Raw genomic sequence first — 12,154 nt, 5'->3', positions numbered from 1 at the left:
TGTGCTGTTAACTACAAAGGTGGCAACAGAAAAAGAAAGTGGTATTTCGTGACTATCTGATAATTAAATTAGTTCTTGTTCATCGGTAAAAATTTGCATTTTTAGTAAAACAACATTGTTTCTGTTCCGTTTCTTCATCACTACATCAGATATTTAACTTTCTTTCATTTATCTCCAAAAAACAACGACATCTTCCGTATGTTTTGGAGAAAACAAGGGTTTCATATTACATGCCTTTGCGAGGAAAACAAAAGTATCAAGTTACAAAGTTGGCGTAAAGAGCTAAATTGTCATGTTTGCTGCTTCAACGTATTATTGAATTTAAAATGAATGAAAATCAACGTAAACCACTAGTAGTAATTAATTTGTGCGTAATTTTTGGACCTTGAATGAAAATACAACCTTGAGACATACACACTGCAAAGGGGAAAAGCCCTAGTAGACTACCATGGTAGACACAAACTGGAAGTGAACCGAGCAGGGGTGAGTACTTATGGGACTACCGTGCCAGAGCTATCAATTGCCCTCTGCACTATCTGAGATTGTCTCACTAGTTCAAATCTCATGCTATACTTGTGGTGCCATTCTCTCAAGAACAAATGCAATTTGCTCCAGACGCATGTGCAGATTAGTTAGCGTCAAAGTCAACTATATGTTAGGTGAAAGATACATTTCATACGGGACTACCGACAAACGTTGAGTGCCATCCCTTGTGGTAGAACATAACATGTAAGATGCATGCGTTCTAGCATTGCTAGTGTGATAAACTCCGTTCTTGAGTTCAGATGCACAGTTTTTCTTAATTTTTTTGTAATGAGTGATATCACACTCTCGTTTTGGCTGGGGATAGCAGTTATATTTCAGGTAACATCAGTTCTCCTTTTTTCGTGCAAAGAACACTACTGTGACTGCGTATCTTCCCAAATCTTCCCTAGCTCGATTCAAGAAATGTCACCTGCTGTTTTATAACTATTGTGTTTGTCAGGGTTGAAATAGAGAATGGGAACGTATTGCTTCTCCTTAGCAGCTTGTTTGTTTCTACTTTTATGAAAGAGAGCCCAAAGTTCATATTCAGCCGAAACTTTCCCACATTTGTTACATGTAAAACTACTAAATTTGTGACAAAAGAAACTTCATTATTATTGCTGCAGACTCCATGGCACTTATGAAAGAAAATACAAACATGAAACTTACACAATGCTAAGATTACGTCTTATCAAGTTTTTGTACGCTCATAGTAGTTGACTACTAAGGGAGAGAACAACATGGGTAAGGACCTATGTGACTACTGTATCAGAGCCATAAATTGCATTCTGCACTATCTGAGATTGTCTCACCAGTTTTTATTTTGTCATCCAGTTTTCTGACAAATATTATGTATATTCATGTGATTTTCATATGAGAATGCTGGGCCACCATACTATAGGACAGAACCACATGTATGCATAGAAATAAAAAACCATGCAACTCTTTTTTCATGGTCAACATCGCTAGTGGCATGGATTGCGGGCACATGCCCCCAATGACTACATCAACATCGTGCAACATGACAGCCATACTCCAGCTAATAGGTCGACTGAGGCATACAGCCTTGGTTTACATCGTACATATTTGATATTGGACATCCATGTTATGGTCCCATTGACAGCTGTCAAAACAAGATATCTGCTGACCAGTATCATGTGAACATACCGTAAACTCAGGTTTAGAGCTCATCAAGGTCATGTGATTTTTTCAAGTTGACTGCTGACCAAGTACTGATTTTCGATTGGATCGCAGGCTCATGCCAGGTTAACTTCTTAATCAGGGCCACAGTTGTTCGGAAGGTATTCAAATGTTTTTAGCTGCTTTTGTTTTTTGCAGTTTGAGATTATTGAAACTCAAACAGAAGCAAAACAATATAAACAGAAAGCCTCACCACAAAATTACAAAACTCAAAAAATTCTCACTTATCCTGGGTTAGCTTGATCGGGCTTTCAACAACCTGGCCCAGGAGCTTGGCTTTTAGGCTTGGCTAAATCTATATATTAAATACACTTACCTAGAATCACCAATTCGAAAATGGCATCTTTTCTGTCTATTTGTTTGGGCAGTAACTTACGAACAATAACAGTACTTCTGTCTTCCTCACATACACGTGCACCTGATTGGTTTTCCTTTCCACAGCTTTCGAGTGCATTAGCTTCTTCAGCATCAGATTTGGTGATCACAGAGATGTCGTCATGTTTTGTTGTCTCAAGTTCCTTATTACCATTTCCTTGAAATAGATATTTGCCTTGATCATCAAACAGCAATTTCACTGATCTCTCAAGATCTTTACTGGTCAAATATTCAACTGAAGTCCTCTGAACGATAAGCGCGCCCATGAGTCGACGATTCACAACCTGCGGTCTTTCTATCCATACATCTACTGCCTTTAAAAACCCTCTGAAGTCACTCGTCGTGGTCGCTGAATTGACACTTATCCATCCAACCTGAATGCCACAACGGTCCACCATCTCCACCACACCGATTGAATAGACCAATTTCGATATATCAAACTTCAGGCTAAAACAGTAGACTTCAGTACGAGGCTCCGAGGAATAACTACAGAGTTTGTGGGGTTAATTCCCCAGAGCCTCGTGCTGAGGTCTATTGTGTTAGGCTGAATTTTAATAGATCGAAATTGGTCTATTGTAAGCCTCGGCCCGGCGTAGCCTCGCTCACACGCGAGGATCTGCTTTCGCGCGTTGTCATCACAGCAAGTCGTTTCGTCGCTGTTTTTTTTTTTTTAACTCTCGCTTTTCCGCCCAGCACGTCTTTCAGCTGCCGAACCATGTCTCAAGAGAACAGTAATGTGTCTCCGCCGACTTCTGCCTTCGTCAATCTTTACCGATACGGCGGGAGAATACCCTTGGCAACGTTGAACTAACACCCTTGCTGATTGGTCCATTCATACGAACAGGCTGATTGGTTTAAGGTTACGGTATACCTTCAGGGGTGTCTCGCGTACAAGCGATGTAGATACCTAAACCCCTATATCAAATTAAAGCTTATAGAGCTGGCTATCAAACTATTCCAAGAATTTTGAAATAAAATGAATTGTCGAATTTTTCACGACCACTAAATGCGAGCGCCCGAATCACCTTTCAAGAGCTACAAGTCAAAGCGATTTTTGTTTTTCGCCAATTTCATTTTTTCTTCGGTTTCAGGGCCCAAAGCGCTTAAAAAACGTGTCTGCGTTTTGCCATATTCAATTGCAGTAAAAAGTTACAGAACATTTTCGAAATAGGATTAAAATAATGTAGAGTGATCGTACAAAAATCGCTCTCGAAGATAAAATATTTCGAAATTAACAATTCGCAGACAATTTTTGTAGTTTATATGTTAAACTAGCTACCGTCCAAATTTGAGGGCAATTGAACAAATTCCCTTTGAGTTAAAACTCTTTAAAGTGTCTGCTTCAAGCAAAAAAAATTATTCGAGAAAACAGCGTAAGAAAAATCTTTTGCTTTGCAACCAAACTCCGCCCACAAACGCATTCAACTGGGATCTCAGATACAGCTTCCCCCACTGAGCCAATCAGTGCAGGGAAAGTTTGAGTCTATCTTTTTCTCGAGATAGGGTCTAAAAGTACTCACGAGTGACCACGAGTGACCACGAGTGACCACGAATGACCACGAGTGACCACGAGTGACCACGAGTGATCACGAGTGACCACGAGTGATCACGAGTGACCACGAGTGACCACGAGTGACCGCGAGTGACCGCGAGTTACCACGAGTGACCACGAGTGAGATTTAATCAAAATGTCTCAGTGCTATTATTATGACGTCATTACGGAGTCATTTTCACAATAGTTCATCAAATTACGACTTACTCACGAAAACTGAAGTTATTTACTGTGTGAACGCGCAGCGGATGATTTGAAATATTTTCCAAGAAAAAATCTGATAATTTTTATTGACTTTGGAAAACGTGCGTCTCCTCTTTGTACTTCCCCCTACCGCCCCTCCCCCCCCCCCCCTACCCGCCGTCTCTCTCTCTCTCTTTTCGAGATGTTTAAAAACTTACAGTGTGGACTATACATTGCAGATTGCATGTGGAATGAAAGGAAACCCAAAATACTAAAGATAAGTTTAAAACAAAACGATTATAAGAATAGTCATAAATATCACATGACCGTTTTATTTGGCTCTGTGGCAATGAAACCACGTCGAGTTTACAAGGTCCGAGATCGAATGGCACAGAAGACGACGTCACTGGTACGCAATCGCCTCTACCCAAGCATCTTAGCATAAGTTTCACGAATCTTCTATACCAGAAAAGTGCATTCCAACAGCCACCTTGAAAGCTATCTTTAAAAAAGCAGAACTTCTCATCAATGAGGAAGGAGCCATAAAAGAGGCGGCGTCTAACGACCAGAGATTGAGAACTGTGAAAAGTAAGGACGGTGGAGACCCACTCATCGTGAAGCCCTTGGGTAAAAAGAGTGACTTATTCCAGTGTGTCTGCAGCACATACAGAGCACTTGAGATATGCCCCGACACAGTTGCTGTTGCCGACGACCAAGGAATCCTCTTCGAATATTTGTATGCCCTTCGTCAAAACTTGAGAAAGAAGGTATCCAAAGGCATTGCTGGCGTGAACCTCACCGCAGCCATCGAAACTGGTCTAAAAGTTTCAGAAAAGGGTCTGAAGCAAAACGAAGTCCGCAAAGCAGCAACACGAAAACAACAACCAAGTCAAAAGTCCTTGTCAAGTGTACTTAACCCTGCCACCTCGTCTCAGAGACCAGTCTTATCCAGTCGCCCTGATGCAACAATGCCGTCTACAAGCATGGTACAAGATGAGTTTTTCCCTGGTGCCAATGAAAGTACAATAGATTGGCCGGAACAGACAACCTCAATGCCATTTGTGAACCAGTCAGCATGGAGTATGCCAACGTTGAATTCTCCTTTTCCTCCGGTTGCTTCACAACAAACACAGACGAGGGGCCCGCCATGGCCGCATTACCAGCAAGTGCAATATACACTCTATGGGCAGTCAGCTTCACAATCAGCAACTCTCAACAGCCATCCGTTACAGACGACACCAAATTTCACTGACCCGTCATTTCTACACTCAACAGTCCCTGGTTTTCAGTCGGAGCAGTCTTCATTGCAACTAACAGGCAGTGTCCACTCAACATTTCAGCCACCATCTACTGCAAGTCAACAAGTTCCGCAACCTTTGAGTGGTGTACCATGGCACTCGGGAATGTCGCCTTATCCTTACACGCTTTGTGCTCGACCCAAAGCTGTCAGAAAGTGCTATGGCTGTGGGGAAGATTTTGCGCAGAAATACAGAACTGAGCCAAATAACATTATTGTTAAGCATGTGGATCGTCGACTAAAAGGTCGTAACAATCAAACCAGTCAGCTGATTTTCAACGCCGACTTCTCTAATACATATACTACCATCCAATATTTAGTCACGTAAAGCGGAAAAATCCACTCTTCAACGGCATGGTCCAAATGGAATGGAGCGAGTTCCTTACCATGTCAACACAGCAGAAAGCAGTGGTTGATAAATATGACCATAACATTGTCTTTAAAGGACCATAGGGTTGTGCTTTGGTAGTAGTCCATTAGAATACCTCATTCAAAACTGTTTACATATTTCAATATAATTTTTGCCTTACTTTTTTCCTGTTTTTCACATTATAGCCAAGAGACACATATATGTTCTTATGTTCCGTGAAGAAGCTAGCAACGCATTGCCAAGCTTTTTTTAACGCTCTCCCTACGTTTGTTTGGCGCATAAAGTAATCGTACACCTGTGTATGAGAGCAGGAAGTGATAGCATGATCCAGTTTGTTAATTCCATGACATTACCTTACGTTGAGTTAATTAAGAAAGAATATTGTCGTTCCTCAGTTCAACTAAAATTCCCTTATTTTGTCGGTTTATAGGGTCTTCCTATTCCATTTGATAATAAGTAAATTTCAGGTATTGTTTTCACCAGGAAAAAGAAATTCATTACTTCGCGCTCTGAAGTTGTATTTTTGTTATGTCTACAAGAGAAAGAGTAGATGACAGTGGCGGAATGTTGGTCGCCTGGTGTCTCTAAAGAAATATTCAAATCTAACGCTTGGCGTGTTTTCAAAAAGTTAAATAACATGGTGACATAAATAAAGCATACGTGTTGCTGTAGTTATCGTTTTTTCATTTTAATATTTTTTTTTTTGGCCTTTTTGTTTAATTATGGGACGTATGTCGTGGAAAATCTTCAGTCAGTAGTTTCCCTTCTAATAGATGCGGTATTTGATGAAATGATGTGAATGTGACTCCTTAATGACGTCGTAGTAACAAAACGGAGATATTTTGATTTAATCTCACTCGTGCTCACTCGTGGTCACCCGTGGTCACCCGTGGTCACTCGTGGTCACTCGTGGTCACTCGTGAGTACTTTTAGACCCTATCTTTTGTCGAGGGTCGAGGGTGATAGGGTCTAAAAGTACTTACGAGTGACCACGAGTGACCACGAATGACCACGAGTGACCACGAGTGACTACGGTTAAGATAAAGTCAAAAAATTATCATGACGTCATGAAGAAGTCATTGTGAGGTCATTTCATCAAATAATGACCTGACCAGTGACCACACTTAAGCTATTTAATAGTGTTGAGAGCACTGCCTGTGAGTTCACAATTCGATTTTTTTTTTCTTTCCAAATATTGACTGTTGACCTTCTGTTCTTTCATGCTTCTTTTGTGATCTTTTTTCAGTTGTGAAAGGTAAGAAAATCGAGCGATCTTATTAAACGTAGTGTAAAGGCTCAAAACTTCACTCGCGGACTTTGCCAGTTTTGGTTGATCGAATAACAGATAACGATCTGCACGTGAGGTTGAACTACTAATGAATGAATGAAACTTGTCAAACTATAAGCTTTGTAGGGAACTATAAACTTCCAGTAAAAGCGTTTCTTTAAGATTTGTTTCCGCAAGTGAACGTTCAATTTCAGAACGCCAAAACTTATAATAAATATTTCTTGAGAAAATTAAGTTTCGCGATTTCGGCAAGCCGACCCACCAGACAGCGCGTCGCCAAACATTTTTACCCTGCGTTTGTATTTGCTTAAATTGCGCGAGTTTACCTCTTGTTTTCACAATTGAAAAATGTTAACCTTGGAACGTCGAATAAACCATTCTGACCACAAATCACGGCGTTTTGTTAAGCTGTGCAATTCGGGGTTAAATTAGTTTTCTGACAACAAATCGTGGACATTTGCCTAGCTGCAACTCGCAAAATTTATGTTTCAACTTGTTTTCAATTTATTTTCAAATTTTGGGTTTCCGTTTCATTTTATGGCATGCAATCTGAAATCTATAGTCCACATACCAGGATTTTAAACATCTCCGGGGACTCCGGAGGAAGGGAAGGACATAGAGGAGACACCTCCTTTATCTTGAGTCGTCGCTAAAAATTATCGGACATGTTCTAGTTACACTAGTGATCACTAGTTACGTTTACGCGGTGTAACGCAGTCCAGTCTGTACGAGATTTACCACCTAGTTTTGTAGGTTGCCAAAAGGCCGTATTTTCCGGCCAGAATGGTTTATCTGTTATTCGATCAAACAAAGCGTGCAAAGTCCGCGCGCAGTTTTTAGTAAAATCGGGCGAATTTTTCTTCCCTTGCACAAGTAAAAAAGCAGCTAATATTTGAAAAGGAAAAAAATCGAATTGTGAAACACGGCCACTGTTCTAATCTTTGATTACTACTCCAGTAAATAGCCTCAGTGTGGTGGTAAGGTCATTATTTAATGATATGACCTCACAATTACTTCTTGATGACGTCATAATAACATCACTGACATTTTTTGATGTAATCTCACTCGTGATCATTCGTGGTCACTCGTGGTCACTCGTGGTTACTCGTGAGTACTTTTAGACCCTATGATCGAGGGCCGAGGGTCACATGTCGGGGGTCGAGGGTCGAGGGTCGAGGGTAATACTTGTTTTTTTCTGAGCTTTTTTATCAAATGTCAAAAATTATGGGAGTCGTGAATCGGAGGCTTGTCAACCCCATTCGCTACATTGAAGTGTGTTTGCTTTGTCATTAAAGTGCACCTAACCCCCAAATTTTTTTTTCGCTAAAACAAATCTAGACTTTATTTGAAGCATTTGGGCGAAGAAATTTTTGAATTTGGTTGAATCCTCGATTTTCTATGCCCTTTCAAAGTCGCGATTAAGTGTTTCACGACCGCGTTTTAGGGAGTCTGGGGCGGCGGTACCTGATGACGTCTACCCAGGAACCAAACACAATAGCGCCTCAGTCAACTCTCTGTATTTGCTCGAGAAAATAGAACACAAAACTAATCGTTCCGATGTATTTTGGGACTAAAACGTCCAAGTTTTGTCTCAGAATCATTTCTTTTTCGTCGCTGGAGTCAGAGTTAAGTTTCGATTCGGAAGGCTCCGAAATAAACTTCGATCGAGCACGTTCGACAACTGTGAACTCACTGCTTAGAGCTTTGAGAGCAATTTACAATATTTCAAGCGACGACGGGGAAGACGTCTTTGCGGACGAGCTGCTTGTGTATTAGGAATGGAAAGCTAGATACGAAGTGGAGGAGCAGGCAAACGAAAAGCAGGAAAGAAAACTCAAGGACTGCTTTGGATGGTAATTTCGTCAACTAAACATAAGATTCCCACGCGTGTTTATAGCCCGTTTACATTTGTCCTTACCGAGAATGTATTTTGTCAAGGTTCTGTTAAATCCAGTTTGTGTTTTACTTTCAGTTGAATGGTTCATGTTTATAAGAGCGACGTACGTGTTGCAGTTTTCGAGACTTGATGACCTCCAAAACATTGGCTTCGATCGATTGAAAATCGTATTGTTTCGACCTGTATTTTTGAAGCTGCGGGAAGCAAGGCGGAAGGAAACATTCCATACGATTACCGATTTCACATTGTCACACGTTTTAAGTCGTAACTCCAAATAACCAATGTAAATTGTTCTCAAAGTTTGCAGTGAAATTCGTCGGATAAGCGAAAAGGATGTGTTCCCTAGGCGGTCCGCAGATAAAGTTACGCGGTCATATTTTCGACGCTATTGCACAGAGTCTTTGTCGCACTGCTGATTTCCAAACCTTCGAAAAACTCTGTGAGTCTAACAATTTTGTTATCATGTAATTCTAGAGGATTAATCTTCGACTTTCATCTAAATCGAAAGAGAAATAAGTGTTGGTTAGCGGCGTACAGTTGCGATCTATTTACATATCAGTATAACGCTTCTTGATCATGACCGGATCACACAACCTTGCCGGTTATGTTATAAATACTGCGGGATTGGAAGATATAGGTTGTAGGTAGTATTTCTACAAATTGCTGGTTAGCTTTAAGCAGAAAATTTATGAAAATAGCGTTCGAAAGTCTGCGGAACAAATTCCAGTGAGAGTTCTTCAATGGTTCTCACAGATTCAGTTCGCTTGTTTCGGTTCGACAAAATCAACCATCGTTTACGTCTTTATTGCATCATTAGCCGATCATCGTCAGTAAATTGTACAGTATATCTTTCTTTAAATCTGGAATATTGCTGCAACAGTCGATAGCACCTCTGGAAGGCGTTTCTGCGCACTTTTCGAATGTGTATTGCACCATCCTGAAGGAAATGAGAGGAAATGAGATATCCAACCTTCCTGGGTAGACGTCACAAGAGCCGCTGGACCCATTCTCTTCAAACTCGGTCGTGAAACAAAATGGCGGTGTTTTGGAGCTATTTTCGAGATTTCGTCGTGGCATAGAAAATCGAGGATTTAACGGAATTCAAAAATTTTTTCGCAGAACTATTTCAAATAATAAGAAGATTCGTTCTAGCGAAAAAAAATTTTTGGGGTTAGGTGCACTTTAACATCAAACCTAATTTGGTAAAATGTTGGCCTGACTTTCTGTCACACGATCAGTCGAACTTTTCAATAAATTTTCTGAAATACATGCCGTAACTACACTGTAACTACTAGCTATTACAAATGAAGAGCACGGTGGAGGAAACGTTCAAAAAAGGTCTTACCGTCGCTTGCAACTGCCGGTCAATCAAAATTCAAAGTTTTGACAATCAAACTTCAAAGTTTACCCGCCCACTAGGGAACTTTTCGGCGCCACTCCGCAAACACTTGAAGAGGAGCAAAGTCAGCAACGCGTACGGGCATTTTGTCTTTTGCAGTTTTGAAAATCAGAATGAATTATAGGAAATCAAGAGAGGAATTTCTGTCGGATATCGACTGGGATCTTTTACAATATGCAGGGGAATTAAGGAAGAAAGGGTTCACCTCAACATTGTCCGCGCGGTATCTAGCTGAAGATGATCTTCATTTTCTCCTGAAAGCCACAAAAGGTAACTAAAGACTAGTCTTGAACATGATTGCTCGGCTAACAACGCCTGAGAGAGTAAAAAAACAGCTTGAAATGTCACACAGCGTCAACACAGCAGTTACAAAGCCCTGAATCAAATTTAAAATCTCCTGCACGAAAAAAGGTCTACACGTCGGGCTGAACTGAACAATGATGCGGACGAGTATCGAGTACCGAAAACGAGCGACGTTTCTCTTCCGACAAGCGGGCGTCAGTTACTTAGCCAATGTGGAAGATTCATTGAGCAAAAGACAGGGGCACCCAACGGATCGTTTCGGTAACTTATCTGTTCGGAAGGCCTTTAATCTCCACTGATTTTCTGAAGAGAATTGTCACCTCGAACTTTCGTGATATGAGAAATTTAATGTCTGTTGTTTTCGAATTGTAAAAAATGTCGTTTGGGGTACCGAAAAAAAGTCAGCTATCATTTTCGGAAAGGCGATAAGACCAAAGGTTTTCAGGGAATGGACAAAAAAGCCCTAATAAATTCGAGAATACTCAAGTTCCCCTAGAATAACCGAACAGATAAAATTCTTTAAGCGCAACCTAAAATTAACCTACAGAGCTTTAAAAGTACTCCAGCTAGCCTAAAACAGCGTTTAAAAGCATTTGAGAGAAAACGGTGGTTGGGTGCCCCTGGGGCACCCAACGGATCGTTTCGGTAAATTATCTGTTCGGAAGGCCTTTAATCTCCTCTGATTTTCTGAAGAGAATTGTCACCTCGAACTTTCGTGATATGAGAAATTTAATGTCTGTTGTTTTGGAATTGTAAAAAAATGTCGTTTTGGGCACCGAGAAAAGGTCAGCTATCATTTTCGGAAAGGCGATAAGTCCTAAGGTTTTCGGGGAATGGACAAAAAAGCCGTAATAAATTCGAGAATACTCAAGTTCCCCTAGAATAACCGCAAAGTTAAAATTCTTTAAGTGCAACCTAAAATTAACCTACAGAGCTTTAAAAGTACTCCAGGTAGCCTAAAACAGCGTTTAAAAGCATTATTTTGAGAGAATACGGTCGTTGGGTGCCCCTGAAAAGAAGCAAGAATTAAAGTTTAAACTTAAGGAAGCAAGCGCTAAAAGATAAGAACTTGAAGAAACCTTTGCCAAGATAAGAGACGCAGCTTCCGTGCTTGGAAATACCGGTCAACGCTATGTAAGCTTAATTGTCATGAAAGAGATCACACAGTTCGCACCTGCCGAATGGCAAAATGTGAGTCTGTGTTTTTCTGTAGAGAGCTGAGTAGGCATCCAGATGAAAAACAGGATTTTCAGGAGAAAAAAAAGGGAAATAGTAGCATTACAAACGGCCGCCGCGAAAATATATAGAATTGGATTTGAACTGGCTTTCTCCCGAGTGAAAATAGTTCTTTGAATAAACACGTAGAGGAAATTTTTCTTAAAAAGTTTCTCCATGAATACGCTTAATATGTTTTAAATTCCTCTATTTATTTCCTATCATTCATTCTGACTAGGTATAAAATATTAGGCGGAAGATCGTATTCACCAAGTTTGAAAGATGTAGCTTTTCTAAAAGACGCTCAGTTAATTTTTCTAATTTTCCATAATTTGTCTGTATTTTTTTTTCCCACCAGCCGCGTGCACAAATTTACAGACAAATGTATGGAAAATTAGAAAAATAAACCGAGCATCTTCTAGCCAAGCTACATCCTTTAAAACGTGGTGAATAAGCTCGCAAATCTCACAGATATTATTTTTCATCGCGACCAATCGCAAAGCCCTGCAAGTTTACCGAAGGAGAGTGGTAATTTAGATCGCAAAACTCA

The 12,154-nt window shown here is 40.4% G+C and overlaps 1 protein-coding gene and 1 long non-coding RNA gene across 8 annotated transcripts in view; one reads left to right on the top strand and one right to left on the bottom strand.

Moving 5' to 3' along the window:
* The window catches only part of LOC110041625 (putative tRNA (uracil-O(2)-)-methyltransferase), a 166,184-nt gene extending 162,632 nt beyond the window's left edge, over positions 1–3,552 (bottom strand). For 3 of the 7 annotated variants that reach the window (XM_089289648.1, XM_089289649.1, XM_089289650.1), the window contains exon 1: positions 2,042–3,550. In XM_089289648.1, coding sequence (XP_089145774.1) covers positions 2,042–2,498 — 457 coding nt within the window. In that variant the 5' untranslated portion in view covers positions 2,499–3,550. Of the gene's footprint in view, positions 1–2,041 lie in introns of all 7 variants that reach the window. The other 4 variants (XM_089289646.1, XM_089289647.1, XM_089289651.1 and 1 more) reach the window with 3 other exon arrangements.
* LOC149112006 (uncharacterized) overlaps positions 1–12,154 on the top strand; it is a 137,678-nt gene that overhangs the window by 87,268 nt on the left and 38,256 nt on the right. The gene's annotated exons all lie outside the window — the stretch shown is intronic.

Source organism: Orbicella faveolata, unplaced genomic scaffold (genome assembly GCF_042242905.1).
Source record: "Orbicella faveolata isolate gen_17 unplaced genomic scaffold, um_ofav_v1 contig_2, whole genome shotgun sequence".
NCBI classification, from domain to species: Eukaryota; Metazoa; Cnidaria; class Anthozoa; order Scleractinia; family Merulinidae; genus Orbicella; species Orbicella faveolata.
This window is presented reverse-complemented; position numbering and strand designations above follow the sequence as displayed.